The sequence below is a fragment of the Anopheles marshallii genome, chromosome 2, assembly GCF_943734725.1.
Source record: "Anopheles marshallii chromosome 2, idAnoMarsDA_429_01, whole genome shotgun sequence".
Taxonomy (NCBI): Eukaryota; Metazoa; Arthropoda; class Insecta; order Diptera; family Culicidae; genus Anopheles; species Anopheles marshallii.
The window spans coordinates 18,043,093-18,068,518 of record NC_071326.1 but is presented as its reverse complement, the minus strand read 5'-3'; the positions used below and the strand labels follow the sequence as shown (position 1 = coordinate 18,068,518).

At 45.4% G+C, this 25,426-nt stretch overlaps 1 protein-coding gene across 1 annotated transcript in view; it reads left to right on the top strand.

The window, feature by feature from the left end:
- The window catches only part of LOC128715000 (uncharacterized), a 94,417-nt gene that overhangs the window by 44,082 nt on the left and 24,909 nt on the right, over positions 1-25,426 (top strand). The window contains exon 11 of the mRNA XM_053809885.1: positions 13,432-13,594. Coding sequence (XP_053665860.1) covers positions 13,432-13,594 — 163 coding nt within the window. The remainder of the gene's footprint in view (positions 1-13,431; positions 13,595-25,426) is intronic.

Genomic DNA, 25,426 nt, shown 5'->3' with positions numbered 1-25,426 from the left:
CCGATGTGTTCAAGCACTTCTGCTTCGATAGCATTTCGTTCGCAAGTGTTTCCGATGAGGGAGCGAAATGTTTCGGTGATATCGAAACATGAACGCTCCTGAGCGCGGAACGGATGGACGAAGCCCGTGGCACTGGGAACATTGGGACGGAAATCTAATTATACGATCCAAGCTTCGGGCCCGATGTTGCGGCCAGGCGCGTTGCCGGAAGACGGCAGCATGTCGGAAGGCGTGGGATAAAACTTAAAATTCTATCAAACGTCGTTACAACGATCAACTTTTCCCCCAATACGCTAACCGGCGTGCCGTACCATCTTGAGACGTCGTGTTTTGCAAACCGTTGTGAATATGTATGACGCACGGGTACTGCGAACAAGTGCAGATTTGATTTGGCGCCCTCGAAATGATCCGGATTTTATGCATGCAGTGCGGGTCCACTTGTTCCATTTCCGCACACACTATCTGTCATCAATTCTGGCATCGATCGATCGTTCCATCGTACGGTGCTTTGGTGCAGATTTAAGCTACACAATACTGTTTGCTTTTATTTATTTTCTTGTGGTTTACTTTCTTCTCCACTCCTAGATACTTCTAAGATACCTTATTTCTTTGGTTTTGAGATCTCTTTAGTGATGTAAAAATAGTCTTAGATTCTGTAGAATTTATTCTCCAGACCCTAGCATTTAGGGCTCCAACAATAGTACGCGCTGTAATCTGTGTTTCTTCCATTGCAAAACGAAAACTTTTGCTCATGCTTTGAACCACAACATAATTCTAGCGCCAAACGCAACCAAAAGAAATCTTACACCTAAAAAAATGTGCATTGTTGCCTGCAAAACACAGGTACAAACACTGTGCACCGTTTGCTCCCTGGGAAAACATTGTTGCTCCTTTCACCTTGTGTCCCACGCGTGAAGCAGAAGTGCCTGATGGCATTTTAACGATCCCTTTTCCATTGGGTGAGGGGGTGGTCAGGGGGGTTGGCATCCGGCAGCAGGATTTTGTTGACCGCAAACAGCGACCAAAAGCGGGCCACGCCAAAAGGTCGGCAAGCGGCTTTGCATGAAAACAAAACATACACGGGGATCGGCCAACGACACTTTACCTTTTCTTTTTTTCCATTTCCACACCGACCGACATTTTCTTTTCTACACTCTCCATCCTTGGCGCGTGCGAATGAAAGAGCAACAGAAAACATGTTTCCCGGGGACCAAAAGCTTTTATCCGTTTGGCATTAGTTTTTTTTTTTGGCGGTTGCAACATTTCTTTAAATTAAAATCCAACACAAACCCACGGGAAGAGCCCCTGTGTGTTTGTGTACCCTTAGCACTTTTGCACTCCTCGGAGAATGGTTTTCCCGGGTTAGAAAACATAACCCCCCTTCCTCCCCACCCTCGTCCTCCCGCAAAACAACAAGCGGCAAGGTAATGGGTCCAGAAGCAAAAAAAAGGGACATTCATGGCAGCAAAGTTCACACTTTGCGGTGTTAATCCAGTGCGAGTTTGTCTGAGTTTACAAGAAGAAGAAGGGATTTTTGTTCGATTCTTTTTGTTTGCAAAACTTTCACCGGCATTTGGTGAATAATTCCATTTGTGTAGGAACCACTTCACGTTGGGGTGGGGGTTGTAATACATTCACAATTTTATCGACGGATAATACATGTGCTGGCAGCAGCAACGATTAATTTTGTCTTTTAATGGTTTTGATTGGTCGTTGCCAAAATTGCATCGTCGATCACCGGAATGCCCGGTCCCCTTCTTGCTTCCCACACTTCCTTACCACTTGCCTATCACCTCCATCCCCTTCTCTCGATCACAACTTAGTAAGTGGAAAGCTTTTCGTGCTCGATCAAGCTGGACAATTTTTCCAATACTGCCAAATTTTCAATATCAGTCTGTCAGTAAAAGTGCAAAAGGGCACTGAGTGGTGTGCGAGCGTGTGGATTTTCGGTTTGTCCCTTCTTTTTTGCCCGTCTAGATTTTTTGGCCCCCGATAACACATACACACGGTTGCCAAAGCATCCCATTTTCGTGGGCCCCTTCGGTTTCCCGGTGACAATAAATCTTGCACATTTGACAATGAAAATTGAAAATATCACATGACAAATAGCGTTCCAGGATGGACCATTTTTCATGTTCACACGAATGTTCTTGAGCCAGAAGGGAAAAAAGGAACCATCGCGACGTATCTGCCGTCATTCGGCATATGTGTAAAAGATTTCGGGAAAATTGGATTTTGACCAGCTAACTTGGGCATCGATTTGGAGAGATAAAGGATTCTTTCCCTTTACCGCCCGGAAGGTGGCAAAAGAAAACAATCCCTAGGGAAAGGATTGCTGGACTTTATTGGATGCAAGGGAAATGGTTTTGTCTAGCATCATATCAAGTTACTTAAAGGTGAAAAGGTTAAAGAAATACGGATTAAACTTTAAATTTATTCTGACTTATCGTGCAACGTATCGTAAGAACTTAAATCTTTATTGGTGAAAAAAAAGATGGAGGCACATAAAACTCGGGCTGATATCCCGTTTGAAGGTATTGATTCACAGCAAAACCGTGTCAACAATGATTCAATTTTCTTCCTTACTGTCTTACGTTGCATCAAACTTTCACGAAGCTTTTACGATCTGTCCAAACAATGCCATTAACAATCTCTTCAGAAGAAGCGTATCGAATGCTGTCGGCTAAAACAAGCAGTCGTTACGAGCTTGCAACTGATTCCGATACGCCCTAAAGGAGGGAAACGAGAGCAAAAACCATCCACAAAATAAAAAAAATAAACACCAACACCAAACCCATTCCCACTCCGAGAAGGACATAAAACTTTCAGCACCACGAGCTCACGCAACAAAGACAGTTCCCGTGCTGGAATAGAACCGAGAACCGAGAGACGTTCATAGCCAAAGCTCTTCATAAAGCGTAAGATGAGCGTTCCGAATAAAAAAGGACCAAAAGTCAACAACAGCTCACAGGCCTTCTGCCAAGTCAAATGGCGCACCGAAAAATAGGCATTACCAGAAGGAAAACAATTCCATACAGACAACAAAAAGCCACCACACATGCCCGGGGATGTTACGCCGTTACACAGCGAAGGGATCGCGAATCTCTTATTAAATCCTATTAAAATTCCACCATCTTCCCGTAACGACAGTTACGGTCCCGGGATCTTCTTTTTTTACTTTGCTGGCGAACCTGCATCCACTGTATGCGCTCCATTTTGTTGGGAGTTTTACGTTTGTTTGCTCTCCGTTTGCCGGTTTGCCCTTGTAATAACAGTTTCCAATGACAATATACCATGGATTCGATGGTTTCGCAGCCTCCGGCGGCGGAGATCATAAGCGAAACGGGAACAAAAACAAGTCCAAACAAACCACAAAATGTTGGTTGCTGATCGGAAAAAAGAAATCGAGGATTACGGTTCGTACTACACCCCTCCCCCACATACACACACTGTACGCCATTTTGTCTTAATGGCTGCATTTTGTTCTGCCAGCATCCTTACTCGGGGAAAGCATGCTCATCATTTGGCGGCAACAGTAGACCTGCTTCAGTATATTTTGCATTTTTACGGTATAAATAATAAAAATTCAATAAGCTCACTGCCGCACCAGGACAATAAGTACGATCCCTAAATGTTCTATTTTCCTATTAAAGCCAGATTCAATTAGGCCCTAAACCATCAGGTTTCGTTGGTTCTTTGCCGTGTGTATCGTTTTCTTTTTTCCGACTGGTTCTGTTGCCATTTCGATGGTTCACTTAAAGTACTTGCCCATCCTGGTGGTGATGCAGGAGAACGATCAAGGTCCGACCGGGCTAGAAACACGGAACACATTCTGGACGAGTCGGTACTGAAACTCCCCGAGCAATAGCAGCTATTACGAGTGGGAACTTTATCGGAATTGTTGGATGTTGTGTGCCAGATATAACTGCTGCATATACGTTTGTCTGCGCTAATCTTCAGCAAAACAGTATCAAACCGGCGAATGCCAGCAGGGAATACTGTCGCAATCCATTTCACCGTGCACTGGGCACGTGGAAAGCATTTGCATGATGATATAAAGTTCAGCAGAAATATAAAATGTATTCAAACCATATACGTTGTACGACAGATGTATTTTATTATTGCATTATGCTAACGCTTGGAATGCAATTGAATTTGGCCAGGGTTTGGAAATTAACTATTCCAGTAAGTTTTCTGGAAAGTGTTTAAAGCTCAATTAATATTTATTGTTGGCTAGTGGTTGATGCACTAACTGAACAGTGTTTCTCAATGTTTTACAATTTCTTTGAAATATTTCCTATCTTATATTCTTAGCAGTGCTCGTTAATTTATCACAACAACACAATATTTCTCGGAATCAGAATGCAAACGCTCCTACTCCCGATACTGGTCAGTCTCGTCAGACACAAAATTTCAAAGTTCTAGCCAGCGCCAGATGAAACAAACAACCAGAGTACCGATAACCAAGCAACAACTTCCCATCCCCCAGGGAGTCCCGAGCCCGCTTGACCCCGATGTCTGTGCAAAACTCTTGCCTGTCCGTTACCGCAAACGTACAATGTTTGCCCAAATCCCAATTCTCAAAGGGGTAATCCAATTAAAAACCACAAAGCCTCTCCAGCGATCATCGTCTACGATAGATCATGGCTCGCTGGTTCCATCAGCTAGAGTTAATCCACCCAATCCGCTTCCTCCAATGCAGACAACGTGAAACTTAAAAAGCATCCTGAGTCTTTATAGGATCCGACTCCCGGGAGAATACCGACCGAAACAATTCCTCCAACGTTGCCAAGATGTCCGCTCAGAGGGAAATAAAAATTTGTACAGTTGCTGGCATATCTCTGCCAAGATCTCACGCTCCGACAAGAGAACCCCACAACTGATCATTCGACGTAGTTACGCACCGGCTAAAAGGGGTTTAGAGCTTCGGTTGCTATCCATCACGCACCGTATTCATTTTGCGGCCCATTAATGTCCTCTTGCAACAACGGCACGGTCGAACAACAGTGACGCTGAATGGCTGACTTGTTAAGCTCGTTTGTCTACCATCATCAAAGGCATTTCAATGAAACATTAGTTCGGTTAGGAAGGAGAAATACACCTGAACCGTACCCATGAAACATTGTCTAAATGCCACCATTTTTGCATTATGGATCGAATCGGACATTCGAATCAATCGCGAAAGGTTTTCATGGTGCTCTGTCGGTACCCAACATCTCAAAGCCTGCGTCCGTACAATTCGTCTAAAGCGAAAACGTTTCGTTTCTGGTTGGAGAATGCTTTATGGTCGTTCCAGCCACAGGCACGGAAATGGAATTTCTATTCGAATTCGCTCAAGAACACGCTCATTTTTCACCTCCCTCCCACGCCATTGTTGTGTTTTTTGGCGATATGACGCTCGGCTGGTTCGGCGATGCGACCCATCGTCAAGTTTGCCGAATTCAACTTTTCGGACCTGGCCCACCGTTTGACGCTGTATTTTGCGTTCACTTTGATGGATGGGCCGAATTACAGATAGCTGCCGAAGAAATCTAAACAAATTTCAAGCAATATTTTACTTTCCCCAAAATTTCCTTCGGGTTCGGAGCGTTTTTTTTTTTATTCTGGCTGCACGTACCGGAACCGGGAGACCGATTGGTTGATGTGGGCGCGCAACCGCAAGTTTTTGCTACCCTGCAGTCCGATGTCCTATTCGGTCGGTTCGTTTATTTCCGTGGTATTTTTTATGTAAGGGTTTTGTCCCTCTACTTTTATACAGTTGTGGTCGTCGGTTTTACTTTGTATAGCTGAAATTGCTCTCCAACGCTCGTCAAACATTGCACGGCTGATGTACGATGTTGATGGTGCGTGCCTTCCCGTTGGGCAAACCGAACCCGATTCGTTTGTGCTGTTGTGACCCACTGAAATGTGTCCGGGCGAGGAAGAGTCATAGTTTCTTTTATTTATTTTTGTAACATTTCGTCCCATTCGGATACGGGCAATCCACATTCGCTAAAAACTTGAACATCTTCCAAAGCAACACCCGTGTACAGGCCCGTGTCTTGAAATGTGTCGCTGCGATTCTGTTGGCCCTTTTCTGTTTCCTGCCCGAAATCGAAAAGCAGCCCAGCGAAGCAGCATTCAGAGCGAAAATAAAGTGAATCCGGTTTAAGTGGAATGAAATGTTCGCTTAATCGTTATCATAAATAATAGCATCATTGATGGTGGTGGCGTTGGTCCATTCGCTACAGTGCAAGCGACTTGCAAAAGTCTTTTTTTTGCAGAGTCTTAACCTGTGCCCTCTGTTTCCAATGCGCTACCCGAGAAGGAAACACATTTTGATCCGTTGCACACAACACTGGGAACAGCATGAGCTAGCGTACATTCGTTTAACTCGCTGGATATGAGTCGTATTTATATATAAATTTTTCGCCTCGTTACCAAACCCGATACCCAGCATATGCTCGGCAGGGATGAAGAAAAATCATCATTTACCTCGCAACCGTTTGCCACCACCATCAGGGCGGAATGCTGCCCTATTCACACCGTCAACAATGGTAACACATTCGCAGCACAAGCCACATTAGCAGCAGCGCACAATTGAGAAGCAGCTTAGCTACCACAACCGAGAAGCAAACGTGGAAGAAAACCCAGCGCTCCATTGCATCTAAAATATCCCACCCGGAACTCGTACCGAAATAACGCTAACATGATACTGGTGCTTCTGTTGGCTGCTGAGCTGACGTTTTTATTGAGCGACAAATGCGCTCGGGCAGGGGCTTCACCTGGGCCGGCGTAGGATGTGGATGTGGGGCGGGGGCAAGCAATTGGCAAATATAGCTGTCATTTACAAGCATTAGCCTTAATTTCGCTCCAAACCCGGGAAAGCGCTTCCGTCTTGGCCGTGTAGGAAAAATGGTCGATAAGCAGTTTTACGACCAGTGCCATTAAGCATCCAGTCAATGGGAATTGCTATCGCCTGCCGGGGTCAAGCACAGGTACAACATAATCTTGCCATAGCGATAGCAATATGCTGACAATACAAGGAATAATGATGAAATATCTGACGAGCATTAATGACATTCCTTGCACACGATGTTGAAGCCAACACGGTCACAATACCTGACATGTCGGCTGGTTTCCAGGAATAATTTGCTATGGAAAATTAGGGAATATTAATACAAACCTTTTATCAAAAGCTCTACAAATTAGCTACCAAACTCCTACCCCTATTTTGCCTTGCAATCCGAATGCAATGGAATCGTCAATGCTACATCCGTAACAGAAATGAGTCAATCAACCCTGCTCTAAGCAGTTCGTAGGACAGCTTCTCGACACGCACGCACGCATCCTTCTAATTTGTGAAAATTAATTACGTTGTGTCCGGTTACAAATTATTTGCGATATACCGGGGCATGGCTGGACCGAGCGTAAAGACGGCTAGACGGCAAAACGTGACGTCCGGGGTAGTGTGAAACATAAAATTCGCTTTTGCCACTGCTGCCGGACGGTTACGGGTGCCGGCTTTCGTGTGGTGTCGTAAAACAAGAAAGTGATTAATCATCCCACTCTCTCTCACACATACACATGCACACGAAAAAGGAACACAACCAACCAAACCCATCGGTCGTAGTAGCTGTACGACACCGCAAAACTGTCGGAAATGGAGACGCCCAGTTCGTCGTAAATTTGTCCCACCGAGCAAAACGACGTGTCGCATCTTTTAATATACAATAGTGCTTGTTTTCCATTTGTGTAGAGCTAAACTTTTATGGAACCCCAGTCAAACATGTGGCAAAACAGCCGGTTCGCTTTGATGTTGCAAAGCACCGGGAGATTGTATCGTTTTCTTTTTCTTTAAAACATCACATCAGCACAGTGATAGTAACACCTTAAGCATCATCTGACGCCCAGAAGCCCAGACAAAACTCTTTGATCCTTTACTAGTTCGTTTTGTAGGCGTGTGTGGTTAGCACCGACTTATGTTTCGGCACACATACACGCCCTCCCAAACACACCAGCGTTCAAAGGAATCTGCTCAACCGTATAGGAAACTCAACCTTCGACCTAATTTGATCGTAACCGTGATTGAACGTGAAGCTTGGTAGAGAAATATTAAATATTAAATTAAAAAGCAAATTTAAATTTACATAACCTGAAAGCTATCAGCCTGTCATCTATCACATCGGAACATCTGCAGTTTTATGTAACCGGGCCAGTGCGACATCTATGAAGCAATGCAAATATTGCAGGTGTTTTATATTGCAACCACATAAATGACTATGCAAATTACAATCGCTTCATAACACTCAGCGGAACAATCGGAACTGTAACCAGCTTCACCTTGTCCCTGTCGGTACGTCCGATAATAAAAAAAAAAACAAGAAACATAGAATGAATGCATCTCCCAGCAATCTTAACGCTTCATGCTGTGCTGCCTGCATCTACACGGTGCGGGATTTTATTTCCTCTTTATGTGGCATTTATGTTTGTCATGTGTCAAAATGAAAGTTTTCATTTCGAACCACGAGCACAAGACACACGGTGCGCGGGGAGGCAGAGTGCGGTAACTCGGTACGGTACGGGGAGACATCACTTTCCATGATGATGGAAAGAAGTGAACAGCCACCCTCTTCACCGAAAAGGGTCCGTTCGTGAGAATATTGCACTAAAATAAAGAGCGAGCAGTGCACAAGCACAACACATAACCACGTGAAACCATTTCCTATTGCGCCGGACGGTTCTGGACGAGCTTGTGAGGCGATGGATACGCGGGCTTGGGGTTGGAAGGTGCAAATGCAAAACCCCCGTACGAGGTTGTGACGCTGGAAAGCAGCAGCCCGTGGCAGGTTCTGTTTATACGAGGCAAAGACCATGTTTTGCTAAAGGAAATGAGCTACGAAACGCTAAAACTACGTATGGGTCGTCCGCGTGAGGTTTGGTTAAACGTGGCGCGGTACCAGTCAATCTCGGCACACTCCACGACCAGGGTGTTTGAGCTGACGATGAGCAACTTACTCGATGCAATCGCAGCATTATGACAGTATAAATGGGATCGCATTCAAAATACCCCCATCTGCAAACGTGGGAATCCTGGGGCGGAGAAAAATCATCCCACGTACAACACAGACACACAAGCAAGCAAGCAAAGAAGCATGGTTACACAATCCAAACTACCACACTTTATTGGCATCGTTTGACGAGCTGGCAGGGCCTGAAGAGGGAAGCAGGCGTGAAGTGAACTGGGCATGAATAGGAAGGGAAAATACACCCAGACCATCCCATCATTTTCATTCTCGTACCACTGGAACCACTGGAAAGGATTTTTATCATAAGTATCATCAGCATCAGCAGGCATCATGAACATCAACAAACGACGGCTTCATCGCCAGGGCAAAATGTAGCCCGGCCGCTCGAGTGCTCAAGTGAGTACTTGCCGCGCATAAACGGAACCGCTCGCACCGCGTCAGTGTGCAGTAGCAACTTCAGCATAAGTCGGTAAATGTATAAACCCCCGCTGGTGCGCGAATGCGAAAAGGTACGGAAAGTACATATGAAGCGCACTCGCCCTACGCGTACGTAATGATGCTGGCACCTTTGGAGTGATTTTAACGGGTTTACACATTGGTACGATCCCGGCCAGCGTTCCGACTTTATGGGTTTTCTTTCCTTTTTCATGTTCCCGTTTTTTTTTTGTGTGCGTGTGTTTTTGTTGTTGCGTTCTGGATGCAAATTTAAAAATTTCTGACGATCGTGTTGCGTTAGTGTGCGGCCGGGTACCGCTTTACAATGTGTTGATTGATATTATAAAAGTACAGAAGATACCGCCCCGCCGTCCCACACGCAGACCGTGCCAGGGTGGAACTGGATGTAAAAAGGATGTTTCATGCACGCTGCCAGCTAGAGCGTACAGCACAGATTATCGTGCTAATGATGATGGGTACACATCACAGCCACGCTCGTTCAACGTTCGTTACCTGGCACATTTGAGCTTCTGGCACGTTGGGCTGTACGCGTCTGATTTATTTTTCTTTGCTGATGTGGGGAAACATATAATCATGATTATTTTTGTAGCGTACAGTATATAATGAATGTTTCTAGATATATGAGGAAAGGATAAATAAGACCCTGCACCATTTTATTTGTGACATTACTACAAGAATTCTTTTGTCACTGATTTTATTTTTAAAATTCGAAAGGTCGTACTTTCTATTATTAAAGCGAACGTTAAGATGTCTTAAGGTTTATCAACTACTGTGCAAATGTGCACCGAGATGCTTCTCTGAATAGATGAGTCGGGAATGGTTCCTTTAATTTAAAATATGTCTATTTCCGACAGCCTGTGGGACATTTTTGTAGACTAAAATCATTCAAAGTCGATGTTCTGGTGGGACCATTTCTGTATAATTTGCTGAGAGTTGTTAAAGAAAGCTATCAAAACCATGTCATAAGATTCACTCAAAGACCCCGTGGTAAACGACATGAAAACGGAATGATGGGAGATTCTACCTACTGTACCTACCTATTCTGTCTAGCTCGAGTTACTGCATTTTCTAGGTATTAGACTACCGGAAAATAACATGTTCCGTTTGATGGCACACGATCTGGGCGATATGTGGTTCAAGTAATATGAGAAAATCGAAAAATAGTTTGATTCTCGGATAACTTCAAAAGAGTATGAAATTTTTCGATAAGAATTCAGAATTTATTAGAAATAAAACCAAAAGTTGTTAATCGAGATGTACAATTTTCGGATATTGCACCTAATATTGCAACTCAAATTACCAAATCTTAAATAAACAAATCAAAAACGGTCACATACAGAAAAGGACGTTATTTAGCATCGTATTTAATACATAAATAAGGATTATTACAATGAAATAAAACGAAACCAATTTTAACGTCAACAGTCACAATCCGGTGCGATTGATACAAACAAAACACATTTATGGTGTAATCAATCTTTCAGTATGGAGATTTGTGCGGATTAGCCATGGAACGCTCGCAAACAAATATTGTAAATCGAATTAGGACAATGGCACCGCATCCAATAGAACAGCGCCCACATGCGGTGACAAATGGAAAGATTTTCGAAACTCTACCATTGGATTAATGGTATTAGTGACCCTAATCCAAACACCCAACAACGTCGTGCTTAGAAGAATCCTAGAAACAGGGCCAACGTAGTGATGCCACAAACGACGCCATATAGTATGATAGCATTTTGAGCCCTCCTTTCAATAAGCCATAGTTTTACCACCTATCTTTCTCTCTCTCTCCTTGTTGCTAGCTTGCTCTCTTTCTTAAGCGTCTATTCTTTTATCCCTTATAACTGCTGTTGAAGGTATTTGAACTAACCGTATCCAGTTGTAGCCAAGTGGGAGAAATATCAATAACCACTCGAAACTGAGTTAGCACAAGCGTACCGGAGAGGATTGTGGACTTCCTCGATTGAGAGTAATTTGAATTTCTAATTAATTACAACAAGCCATCGATACCCGTCCGTCGCTGTTTCCATTCTCTCGATAACTTATCATCCAGCTAGGCCTGTGCTGAGATGTTCCTGTTCGGTTCCGGGTATCCGGACGGACTTGTAAGCGGTTTGCTACAAAAAGCTGTATTATTTACCCAACGAGCACAGCTGCCACAGAGTGGTAACATCAACCTCGCCTAGGCAAACTTCCGGCATTGTCCATACCACATCCAGCTTCAGAGTAACCTATCCCTTTCGCATCAAGATTCTCGCTCGGATTACAACTTTATCTCTTAATGGGTTTCGTGCACTGTGTCACATATCTCGGTGTGCCCAAAAGGCCCAACGATACGCCTACCGGACAAGGGTGTGCAAAGCACAGGGCAAACCAAGCAAAAGTAGCCCCCGTATCCCGTGGGATTGTGTGGTGGGAAATAAGGGGTTCGTTGCATGGGAACCATACCCTGCCGTGTCCTGTCGGGTTGAATGTGACACCGTTACGGACTAGTTAACGTTCCATTTCACCGGAACCATTTCAGGCGCCGGGTAAAAACCCACCTCAAAAACTCTGAGCAGTAACGGAAAGCATGCTCTTGAAAGTCATACCGTTTTTTTTGCGAACAATGGAAATTCATCTCTTTACCCCGTATATGAAAGGATTGCATTCGGAATGCACATTTCACCGAAGCAGTTTGGCATTCAGAGCAAAGCAAATATGGGTGCAAACGATTAACAGAAAAAAATACAAGGATCGAACGGTTGATGCATTCCGAGCATGTGAGATGGTTCATAGAATACGGAGCAATTTAAGCACAAGTTTTAAATGGTTCCATTACCCATATCCAGTCCGATGAAGCTCTTTCGTGTGCCGCACAATCGTAAAACTGCGAAAGTGTTGCCATCCGTGCACATAAGCACTTATTTACACGGAACGTACTATACTCGGTGAAGGAAGTGCTCGATCAGCTTTAAAGTTGATTATTGAATCTTGCACAGTGTGCTAAATGAATACACAAAAAATAAACACATATTTTTATGCAGTATTCCCATTAAATGCTATAAAAACGGGACACATTATCGTTATGCATATGTTACAAATTTTAATCGTTTGATGTGTTGGATGAATTTTAAAAACAAGTTTACAATAGTTAATATAGTGTATATGACACTAAAAGAATTGGGTTTAATTGTAAGATTCCACCGTTTTACAAAAGTTGACACCAACTGAACAACTTGGACAAAAGTGTCAGCTCAATTATATTCAATTATATTGAATATTGACATTTTTTTATTGCAGTTTTGTATTTATAGACCAAAAAAGTATGGCAATGTTTTATCAAAATGGCGTCATTCACGAGAAATTGTTGTTAAAAAACATGTCATTTGATCCAGGGAACTTATGGGACAAAATGTTTCTTCTTCCTTATCGGCACAAAAACCTTAAGCGGTCCTTAAGAGCTATACCTGGATAGTGGAAGGTGTTACTCATTATATTACGAGCTGCTTACAAGTGCTCAAATCATTAGTGGCATCGCTTTAAACTTTAGGTAATTGGATTGAATCGAAGCAAAAATCAGATCCAAATAATGCATTAGAATCGACAGTTAATAGTTTTCCATCATGGTAATACTCGACCACATGAGGCTAATGTTAAAAACTATTTGAAGAAGCAGGGATAAGATGTTCTGCTTCGGCCACCCGCCAAACATAAACAATCTTTTGAATAATTACTCTCATTATCCAGTTTAACTTTGCTCATAATTAAGCCTCAATAAAGCCAAGCCCGAATAACAATTATGCAGCACATTCAGCGGAATATACGTAGGAAACTTCTTTGTACACCCAATTGCACAGCATTGTATCTACGATGCAAAGCTCCTTCGATTGCATTTTAAACGCATAGCTTTAGTTTCAATTTCACCTGCAACACACCATCAAGCCAGACACTAACTGTCGTATTAAATCTGTTCTACTTCCAGCGAGAAGGCCGATCTAAAGTCACGGTCAGACAGTACGAGCGTACCGCCGCTCGATTCGATCTACACGACACCCACCGGATTTCACCATCATCACCATCATCCGCACCATGCCGCACACCATCCGCACCAGAACGGAACGCCCGGTTCGCCGGAAGCAATGAAGGTACGCATGGCTGCGATGATATTGCAGCCACCGACAAGAGTTTAGCAGACGCCAAACAGCGAGACCGACTGCGGCACGGTGAAGGAATCGCTCACGGACGATGCCTCGACCGCGGGCACCAGCCCACTGCAGGATGGGGACGGTTGCGAAGGTAACCAGGCCCCGGGCCAGTCCGGTCCGGTACGGCCGGTTAGCTTCGCACCCGTCCACGCCAGTAGCGCACCGGTCGAGGACGGCACCAGTCGTTGCGTTCGCGAGGATTCATCGCCCGGTACGTCGTTGTCGCGGTCTGCTGGTCCCGCACGGTCACACGACCACAGCCAGGGCCAGTCCGCACCCCCGATATCCGGCACTAGGTTAGAGGTGGGTCATGGTGGGTCTGATACGGTGGACGGTGCCAGTGTGCCACCGCCGTGCATCAAGTCCGAACAGGCGAAAGCGCGTCTACCGGCTAAGGCGAGTGATTATGGTTTGGAGCGTTTCAATCGGTTGCTGGAACGGTTGGATAGGGGCAATTTTTTAATCAAAACTAGCTTTAAGAAATCCTACTCATTGATACTGATGTCGGCCCGTGGATCTATTCCTGCGGGAGATCCCACCGGGGGCGGGGCGGGTGTTGCGAGTGGCGTGGAGAGCAGTGGGAACGATAGTACCGCTAGCACAAACACCGCGAACGGGGACAGCAAAACGGATGGGTCTGGGCGGACGGTGGGTTGTAACAGTAGTAGCGTAAGTAACAGCAGTAACAGCAGTACCGGGGCCCCATCAACCGGAACATCCGGCCCGGGGGCTAGCTTCAAAAGGCTCCACCAGCAAACAGATAAGCGACCGCTGGGAGGATCGTTACGTGGCTGGTATCCACGCACGCGGGGTATTTTAATTAAAGCAAATTCCAGCACCGGTATCTACCAACTGGCTGGTATGGGACGGGCGGAGTCGGCAACGCTCGAGCAAGTGGACACCATCCACCAACAGCTCGCCCCGTTTGCATCACCCAGCACGGAACTGTCTCCCACCGAACGGCAAACATCCGGCCAGCGTAAAGCGGTTCCGGGTACGGATCTACCGGAAACAGCACCCACAAATACCACCGCTGCCGGTGGGCATAATTACAATGGCAACAGTTTAGCACCCGGTGACAGTGTGACTGACGGCCCAATGTCACTGATCGCGGGAAGCGAGAAAGATCCCGGTACCACCAACAATGAGGGTGACGAGTTATGCCGGTCGGAAGTGTACGATAACGATTCCGGTTCCGGTTCCGGCGGTCGGGCTGACCCACTGCTGAACAATCGGGCCGCGCTGCAACCGTGCCCGCGGAACGCGAACGTCGAGCCTTGCCGCAACAATTACGAAAACATCCGCCCATCGCCCCACCGAAGCCGCCAGCGACTGTCCAGCCTGGACGGTGCGAACCATACGCTTGGCTCCGGTGGCCGGAAAACCGCGGCCCGAAAGAAATCGAACGCCGCATCAACGGGCAGCGAATGGGACGAGGATAGTTGGAGGTCCAGCGGCCCGCCGGATGCCACGGATGGTACGGAGCACAAGTTAAGCTCGAGCTTCCCGCACACCAGCAGCGGCTATTATTGGCAATCGACGGAGTGTGCCGTTCCGACGAGATTCTTCCAGCGCCAAGACTATGTACAGCCTGCAACGAACGACACGGCCCCACTTGATTTCCCACCGGACCGATCGCACGCAGCATCACAGGACGGCGGAGAACAGGACCCAGACAGGGAGCGAGGCAATAAACGAACACAGGGCAAAAAGCGTTGGCTCGGTAGTAAAGGCGGCAAAAATAAAACCCTCTCCACGGTTGGGCTGGACGCCGACGGTACGGACATCAAGATGTCGGTGGGTAATAAAGACACCGCCGAGCATCCCTTTCAGCTGACGGCACTCTTCGGCACGGCCAGTCACAGTGGGAGCCAGGGCCGCAAACGTCAGGACCGGGTGCCCCAGTTGAAAAATATAAATCTTCATTTCCCCAACAAAACCAGCCACCACCAGCAGCAGCAACTTCACCCCGGGTACGACGACCAGACACAACACGAGCTTAGAAGCAGCAGGGCGCCCACGGGTAACATTCCGGCGGCTGCGCTTTTTCATCAGCCGACCGGCTACCATCAACTTTCACTGCCACCGCAGACGGTGGCGGCATCCCACCGACAGGGAGCGTCACCGGGCAGAGGCGAACGAAAGTACTTCAACAAAGCAAAATCTCATTTCCTGAAGCTCGGCCAAAAATGGCGCCTCCTAACGGTGAGTGGTGGTAAAGCCCGCCCGACCCATCGGGCTGGACATCACCAGCAGCAGCATCAGCAGCAGCAGCACCACCATCACCACATCAGCTCGTACAATCTGGATGATTTAATTAAGGCCACCCACCGGTACGGGCAGGAAAATGAGTCGGCCAACCTCAGCCAGAAAATCGTCTACAAGAGCTATAAATCCGAACTAGACCTCACGAAGAACCTTGCCTATTTGGATAGCTTCTTGAACGAGCACTTTGACCAGGACGGTGACCGACAGCGCACGGTGGGACGATATTCACGCCACAAGCGTGCAAAGTCCTGCTCAAAAACGCTCGATCCATCGCTGAAAGTGGCCGCATTAGCTGCGGGTCCCGCGACCTTCAATGCTGAGGAGTCCCCGGGAATGGCCGTCGATGAAGATCCCGGTACGGATAGTACGCTGGAAGTGTCCGCAACAGCGACCGTGCCGTTCGGATGTGCTTCGTCGAATCTGATACAGCTCGAAGACGTATGGGATGGAACCGGTCGGGGCCGGGGACAGTGGGTGACGACCAACACCAGCTCCAGTTCGAGTGAATACCTGCGCAATAATCTGTCGACCGCACGTACATCGGCCAAACCGAACGTGAAGGCGAACAAGATGAGAGACTTTTTCCGCTTCGATGGCGCTCCTGGTGGAGTTGAAGACGCTACCTATGGTAAGGTTAAAGATGGCGAAGAGGAAGATGAAGATGAAGATGATGATGACGAGGAGGAGGAGGAGGATGATGAAAACCTGGAGCTGGAGGATGACGACGATGCCCGGATGTTACTGTTCGATTCGCTTGCATCATTCACCGGTGCGCCAGGAAGTGGTGCCACGGTTGGTGCCGTCCCGGCGCGCACCATTCCGGGCACTTTCGTGGAACATTACGGCAAGAATAATGCGACCTCGAGCTCACTGAGCAGTAGCGATTATGCTTCCGTGTACAGTGCCACCTCGAGTGGTGGAAATGGGCCCGGGACGAGTACACCAGGTCCCGGTAAACCGTCCCTGCACGGCACCCAGTTCAAGCTGCTTGCCACACCCGAAGAGGGCACGTCTGGTGAGTGTGCGAACCGGGTGGACTATTCACCCCAGAAGCATCAGCACCAGAGCTCACCCAAACAGCAACGGGCCCATCAGCTGCCGAGGGTGAGCGTGATGCCGGGTAACAATGCGACCAATCCGTTCGTGACGCTAAGTGCCAATGAAGGACCCGCGGGAACTTCAAGCCATCGAATCTACAACAATTTCCTCGATGGTAGCCCCCGCCATCAGGGTGCACTGTCCGTGCCCGGATCTCCGGCCGACAGGTCCGTCGAAAAGAACCATCGTCTGCGCAAACCGCAAACCGGTTCCGGCTTTCCGACTGGTCGCCTTCCGTCGACCGGATCCGTGTCTCCCCGGGGCACGGATCGGTACGACTATCGGATGCAACAGCCGAAGCCAGCGAATAGTCGGTCGCACTTCCGCCAGATGGCGCCCACCGTACCGCCTGATAGTGATTTGACGTACCAGGGGGATTATCTGGAGCACTATCAGAATGCAGCCCGGGCCCGATCATTGCAACCGGGGCACGGTGACACAGAGCCGGCGCTGCACTTCCTGCACCAGGGGGGTTACCACCGTCGGCGGAGTGTATTACCGGTTGCCGGCGGAAGCAATGGTGAAGACTTACAAAACAATGCACACGCTAACGAGAACTCCGATAACGATACGGACGAGGAGACCCGCATGGAGGCGCTGATGAAGGCGAACGATAGTGGTGGGATTGTGGACGATGTAGCTACTACCGATGAGCTGCTGCTTCTGGTTAATGCCGCCATCGACATCCGCCGGAGTCATGCCGTCGACCAGCCGCTGCTGCTTGGTAGCGCACGCAAAAAGAATCTCCGGAAGGAGTTGCAGCGCATATCGACGCAAACCGACGCTAGCAGACGGGCGACTAACGAACCATTATCCGACAGCGAGAGTGGAGCCAATGAGAATAAGACACTGCTTGCTTATCGCCCGCAAACTCAACCGCCGTACGATGGGAGCAGCAATCAGCTGTACAATGGGGAGTTCCGTACGGTGGTCGGGCCGGGAGACCAATCGGCACCAGGTGCGGCCGGTACGCGACGTACATTCGCCGGCATCAGCCATTCCGCTAATGGTCCATCTGCCGCTGCAAAGGCGGGCTCAGGCGGGATGAGCAACAGCTACCTTGGTTACGGACCACACCGGGTGATTGTGTCGCAGTCGCGCAAGGAACGGGGCGAGGTGGTGCTCGAGTACGAATGTTAGCAGGACAGGATGGTGGTAAGCATCGTTTGCCTGCCGGTTGCCGACCCGGCCCGTTCCATTTGAAGGACAAGCGAGAATGGCGGCGTGGTGTGTATGTATGTAAATGTTTCGTGATAACGACAATAACTAGAATTGTAAGGTACCTCTCAAGCTACTGTACTCTTCGTAACCGTTCGCATTCTCAAAAACCCGTCACCGAATTCCTCGCAAAATGGACAAAACATTTAAAATTAACTACCCTGTATTTCCCTGTTTCCAACGGGACGGACGAATTCGTGCTCAATTATAAACACATCCACCGGCAGCCAGTTTCCGAAAACAGATCGTACGTAGCTGTCACTTTCTAAGGAATAGAAGCAGCTGCCAAGACATCCACCATGGGGTCCGTTCCCGCACCACATCTAAACGTTGTAGATAGCATCATTACAATACACAAATCAAAACGAAATACATTGTTATCGTAAGGAGAATTATAATAAATGTTGTAAACGAACGATAAAACTTCTTGCTAGGGTAGCGTAAAACCGGGTAAACAGGCAAAATGGTGGCAAGCGTAAAATCGTTGTCAAGTTAAGAATCACGCGTGCATACCGTTGAAGTTGTGTTAAAACGACGGCAAGTCAATTGAATTGTTGAAACTGACCAAAGCTAACGATAGGCAGCTTGGTAGGCAGATGTGTAGGAAGCAGATCTGGCTGGAAATAGGAACGACTTTGTTTGAAGATACGAAATTGTTACTATTTGCTCATGCAATGTTTCACAATTTTCTGACCCGGTTTAACTAATAACACATTCACCAGCTTCCCAAACGAAGGGTTAAAGATATGTAACAGCCAATCATAACGATCTCTTGACCAGAAGTAATGTAATTTTATTTTATTCATCTTATGCAAATGAAAAAGGGAAAGGAAATAGCACAACGAGTTACAAAGAGGAAACACAATTTTCAAACCATCCTTTGAGCTTCCAGAGCAAATGTATGCTTTTGTTTGCTTCCTTTCATCGTTTCTAGTTGCTATAAAAAAAACGATATCTCAAATAACATCGTCCAAAATCAGTCTCCAGTTCAATGTCCTCACGCTGGCTAAACGTTAAGAAACCATGTAAAAATAGTAACAGAAATGTATAGAAGTAAATCGCTCCGTACGCCCTACCGTTGCACGAGTCCCATCGTATCGTAATGCTCCAATTTCGCAAAACCATAATCACTCGCTCGGTGTAGCCCCTGACGAATGGCGCTGTAACAGGGGATAGATACGTAAGCGTAAGCATACAACCGCAAACAGCTAGTGCTGCCGTACTAGACACTAGGCATGCTGGTCGACGAATTGTTTTTATTCGATCTCTCTGTCTCTCTCTCTATCTCTTTTTCGGAAAGATTTCACCCAAAACAAAGACCATTGGGGCTGGTGGCGACCGCTTTGGCACACGCACACCAGCTCCACCACAACGAATGTAACATGACACTAAGATTTCACACTTTTTCTAGTGCTTAAGGGAAAAAAACAGTCAACTAAACTACTATCGAAACCAACCCCATGCTCTAAACGGACAAACAAAACGATATCAACCTATACAAGCAATACATTGCACCTAGACACAACAAACTTCCGCATCAAACAAAAAAACAAAACAAGCAAAACCACTCAACCAATACCATCTAACCATTACACGAACACTTGGAAACAAACCTTCTGGGGGATAGCTTTGCCATGGGCAAAGTATTTTCCTCTTATCATTTGACTGATCGTTTGTCTGTGCGCTTTTGGTTAGTTGGTCTCGAATTATGCTACTCGGGTTTTAATTATTTATAACTTGTAAGTTGGTATACTCTCACGCTCGGCCGCATTTTATGGTTTTTTTTATTTATTGTCCTAATTTTGTGCGCTTAGGTTTTAGTATCTAGACCAATCACGTCATTTTGTTTTGTTTTCTTTTTTTTTTTGTTCAAACTATAGGATAGGCTTTTGTAAGTTTTGTGCGCAATTTTAATCTAACTTCATGCGATGTGTTTTCTATTTTTGTTTCTTTTGTTTGTATGTTTGGTAGATTAATCTTTAAGTTTAGTTTTAATATTGTCATGGTTTTCTATGTGTACGGTTTTAAGTTGTTGTTATAGTTTCAAGGCTGAATCGTTGAATGCCAGGTGATGATTTTTAGCTAAGTAAGACAAAAATACATTCCCTAAACTACGCAGACTTTGAACGTTTTCATTTTATCACAACAAATAAAACTCACTCAATCACACACACGCTGCTACACAAACTACACGTATGCTTGAAGATTTATTACACTTATACACATACACACACATACACCTAAACCATCCATCGTTTGCAAGACACATTCGAAAAGTAAAGCACAATCGATATCCACTTTGTCCATCCCACAACCACACTAGCAAAAGTTCACTGCGAGGATCAACAGCCCGAAATTCTCGGGGTCGCTTTTGAGTTCGTTTTAATCATCCGTCGTTCGAAGTGTGTGTTTGTCTTTGTTTTTTTTTTCTTTATTTTTCATATCCTCCCCCGAAACACTCACAACCATCGGAACGTTACAATTCCATTATCCCACCAATTACCGTTCCTCTTAAAGACACGGACCCAATAAATGTGGAGCCAGCTTATCGCAGACTCTTCTTTCTAGAGCCTCATATAAGAGCAAAAAGAAACTTCCGATCTAACGCGATTAAATAGCTTCCCTTTCTGGGCCACCCCGTCGGTCCAGCTTCGGTCGGAAAAATGGTTCACCAATTCTTTTTACCCGTTTTGCCAATCAGATTGCAATCAGGCCAATAAAATGGTGGCCTCAATGGTGGAGACGGAACGCAAAAAGATTAAAAATTATCTCATGATTCATGCTGAGCGTGGATGCAGTGGCACAAAAGCGAAACTCTCCAAAGGATCGGCCACGAAGCGTGCAAAAGACTGGATCGATCGAGCGAAAATTTCGATTACCAGAAAAGAGTGAAAATTACCGAGATTGTCTGTCATGTGCTAGAATTTACTTTTTCTTTTGTTTCAATGCTCAATGTTGCAACATTCGTTGCTCTTTTGTTGTTGTTTTTGTGCCCCCCCTTTGGATACTATTTTTCTCTATAATCTCGTTACTTTTTATCCTTACCGTGACAGCTAACAGCGAACTTCCCGTGGAAGCTTCATTTATTTCATTTCAATTTCTTTGCTTCGTTCATTCTATCATTGTCGATGTTTTTTTTTTGTATATACGGCGAACAATGTTCACTGGTATTTCCTTCAGAATGGGTTTTTCAATATCTGTCCAACGAACAGGAAAGGATTTCCCTCTTTTTTTCCTATCTGCAACTACCTTTCACTGCCACTTTGCCACGTTAACGAATCGTTTTTTTTTTTCTTTATTCGTTATCGTTCCTTATTGACGACCAACAACTTTCCAATCAACGTGTTCCTCGTCTAGGTCCATCTCCATCCCTACAACTGCCACAAAATATCATCTTCGATCTTGTTTTTTTGTTTTTGTTTTCATCACACCTACAAAGCGCACGTATTAGAACCGTTAAGAACACACGCGCCTGCGCAATCAACTAACGCGAGAACGATCCAACCCATCACACGCTCGCCCATCACAAACGCCACAACACATCGATCGTGATTCTATGATGACCCATTTGACCCATCGCTATCATCATCCCTTTACGCAACCACCATCGACGCTCACTTAACCCCACGGTACATCTATCTTGTTTCCTGTGTTTACTGTTTGGTTTTGCTGTTTGTTTTGGATGGTTCACCCGTGTTACCTTGTGTTGTGTTTTGCGATTTGCTCCACCACACCGTGTTGACTTTCACGAATGATTTTGTTTTTTTCCTCACGAAACGTAGCGTTTTTTTGTTTAATGTGTTCAATCTGATTTGTGTTTTTGGGTTTGTTCCTTCTTTGTATGCTTTCCGGTTTTCTCTATTCTGCATCCTGAGTGCTGTTTTATATTGAAACATTCACTTTATAATCCATCGCAACCACCATCACGCCAATCCAACAGGCACCAATCGTTGAAAAAGAGTCAGCTGCACTTATCGATTTCTTATTATCTGCATCGGAAGGTTTACTAAACATACCTGCATTAAGAATTGTGTATACGAATGTATTTCTTATTTCAATAGGATGCCTCTTCAGTGCACCTAATTCCAGAGATAAATAATTCACTATCACACCCGTAATGGAATATGCAACGTCACGTTTCTGTTCCCTGCTCGGAAGAAACGAAGAACGAACACACCACAGAAACGATTCATAATTGTTGTGCCCAATGTCGGCCACTTGTGCCACCGCCAGATGAGAATACTCATGTTTTTTTTTTTTTTTTTGTAAAAAAATGCATCCCGAATGCATGCTAGCAATGGAAGGTGTTTTCAAAAATAAAGTACACAGCAAACGTGTAGTGCTTTATACACATGCTACAAGCGCTAACGAGATTATGCAAATTTCTTTCCGTACTATCCAGCATCGAATGCAAACATTTGCTTTGGTGGCAAAGAACGTTTCACCACCGCAGGCTGCTTCCGATCTCCGATCCGATTTACAGAACTTGCCTTCGATATCAACTGGAAAAAGGTTCGAATGAAGAGAACGGGCAATATAAAAAGTACTATTTATAGTTATCCGCGTGTGTGTGTCTGTATGTATAACAACACTCTTGGAAATAGTGAAAGTTTCATCATTGCCGTCTCAAAGCATTGGTCCTGTATTTCAAAAAGCATAAAGCGGTTGTGTATGATGTACCAACGGTAGAAGATACTGTGCGCCTCCATGAGAATAACCAGGCGCCTCCATGAGCGTTACCAGGCGTCTCCATCGTCTGTTGGCACGTTGCTAAGGAATTGGATGAGTAGCTCCGTCTTCCGTCATGTATGAATTTGAAAATAAACTTTCCAAACAAGCGTTTGAATAAACAAATGATACGAGCAAGAGAAACAAGAAAACATTACAATCGATAACAACTTTGACAGATTTGAATTTTTATTGCCCTGCACGACAGATGTTTACCGTAAATTGGTAAAAAAATGTGCCTCTTTTCCGTTTTCTGTCATATACAACATATATTCGACACAAAGCGTGCAGCGCAAACGTGCTAGTGAATATCCAGAGAAATAGCAATAAACCACACACAAAACAGTACGAATGCGAGCAAAAGTGGAGGTGACAAAGTTCCTTCACTCGTGTAAACATATGCATATCATTTAAGGCACACGGATTCTATAGCATCTTGCCTGATTTCGCCGAGCATGTTCGGTATTCGACGCTCTATGCCAGCTGGATGGATTTACAGCCCCACGTTGTGAACGGTGTGGATCGGATCCTCAATGCGCTAGCAATGCCGGTACGCTGTGCATAACGAAAGGAGGCGAAAAAACAACATAACAAACACTAGACCGATAGGTCCAACAGACACTTCTACCGACGGCGTTTTGTTGAAAGCTAACATTCCTAACTGATGTGCACACTGTGCATTCTGGACGAGTGTAGGTGTAGAAGGACCCATCAGCAGACACTGAAACACCGTCGTTTTGAGCTAAGACTCAAATTTATGACATCGAGTGTCAGCATAAATAAAGAGAGATTATAACGCGCGCGCGTACAATTTCCACTTTCCAGTACCGTGCATTTCATCTCGCTAATCCCCGTTTTTCGCCTGTCCATCCATTCCGTTGCACCCACCCAAAGTGGCTCCTGCCGTGCGTTGAATGTGGAACACTTCGAGCCGTAAACGTAACACAGAACATTCGTCCGGTTGTACGGTGAGCAATGATTTAAAAGCCGCTGTGAAACGTTGACGGTACCGGCAGGGATAGATGCCGGATGGAACACTGTCCATGTAGATTATCCGTTTTTCAGTGTGTGTGTGTGTGTGTGGAGAACTGATGCTTGCTGCAAAAGCTAATATCAATGGGACATGGACTGCTACACACGGGACTGGAATTCTGTGGCACTTGCAGGAAATGAACTTTTCACTTCGTTCCAGTGTTTTACGTGACTTGTAGAGAATCAAACAAGAAAAAAAGAGATACAAAACATCCTACTGCTAGAACTTCCATGTATGACGACATTTTTCACTTCCTTCGACCTTTCTGTACCGGTTTGATTAACTTTTCAATTTAAAGATTGCCTTTCAACGCTTACCTTACGGGAAAGTGTTTTAATAATTTCCCAGAGCAGCAGCATTAATATGCTGGGCATTTCGTTTGAACTGTGACTCAACACGTAGTCTCGGTGTACAGTGTGTTCATAACTCTCATTTTCTACTTACTTTGTTACATTGTTACCTTGCGATGGTGCTATTGGTATGCTGTTGCACCATTTAAAAGCAACATCTGTCTGTCTTGGATAGCTTTGCTGGTGCTATTTGTTGCGTATTCGATAAATTTTATATTTAATGTTCGATAAAATACGATAAATGTTCTATATTTACATTTTAAAGCTACACATGTGTACGCAGGAACATATTTTTTCTCCGAATTGTTGTTAAATTAATGTTTAACTTGTTTAAGAATTCTTTCATTTTCTCCTTAACCTTCACATGCACAATATTATCAGAAGAAGAAAGTGCAGATGACTCAGTGGAAACGAAGACTTCTATCGTCGCATCCCATATATTTTCTGTCTTGTTTGATCATCACTTAAAAACTCACCTTAGCAGAATGTTCACACTCGAATGGCGTCTTGAACGGAGGCGCATTGGAACGTTTCGTGTTTTTTTTTTTGGGTTTTATTAGAGTTAAAACATTTAATTTATATTCAACAAGACATCTTCACTTCATTCCGCCTACACGAACACTCCAATCTGAGTCATTCTTTTTGCTCAGTGACTTCCTGGGTATGGCATACTTTTGCTGTACCCGTAACACAAATACAAGCTATTTATTTGTCTATTGTCAATCAAATCACATACAGCATCAATATACACACGAACATAATGCATCAGTGCTTGCCGATCGATATTTTTGTTACGTTTTATTGCTATACAATCCTGCCAACAGAACAAAACAAAACACCGGAAACGTACAGCTATCTGCTCAGCGGTAACATTTCACATACCAATACCACCCATGCCCAGTGCACTACACTACACAACACACTGGAATGCTTCCCCCTTAAACTCCGATTGCATCGAACTCTATATACCTATGCGGCACCCCCTATCAGCAAGGAATGCAAACGTAACACAAAAAAAAACCCGTAGAGAAAACAAAGGACAAAACACAACAACCCAATTCCTAGCAGACAACTGAA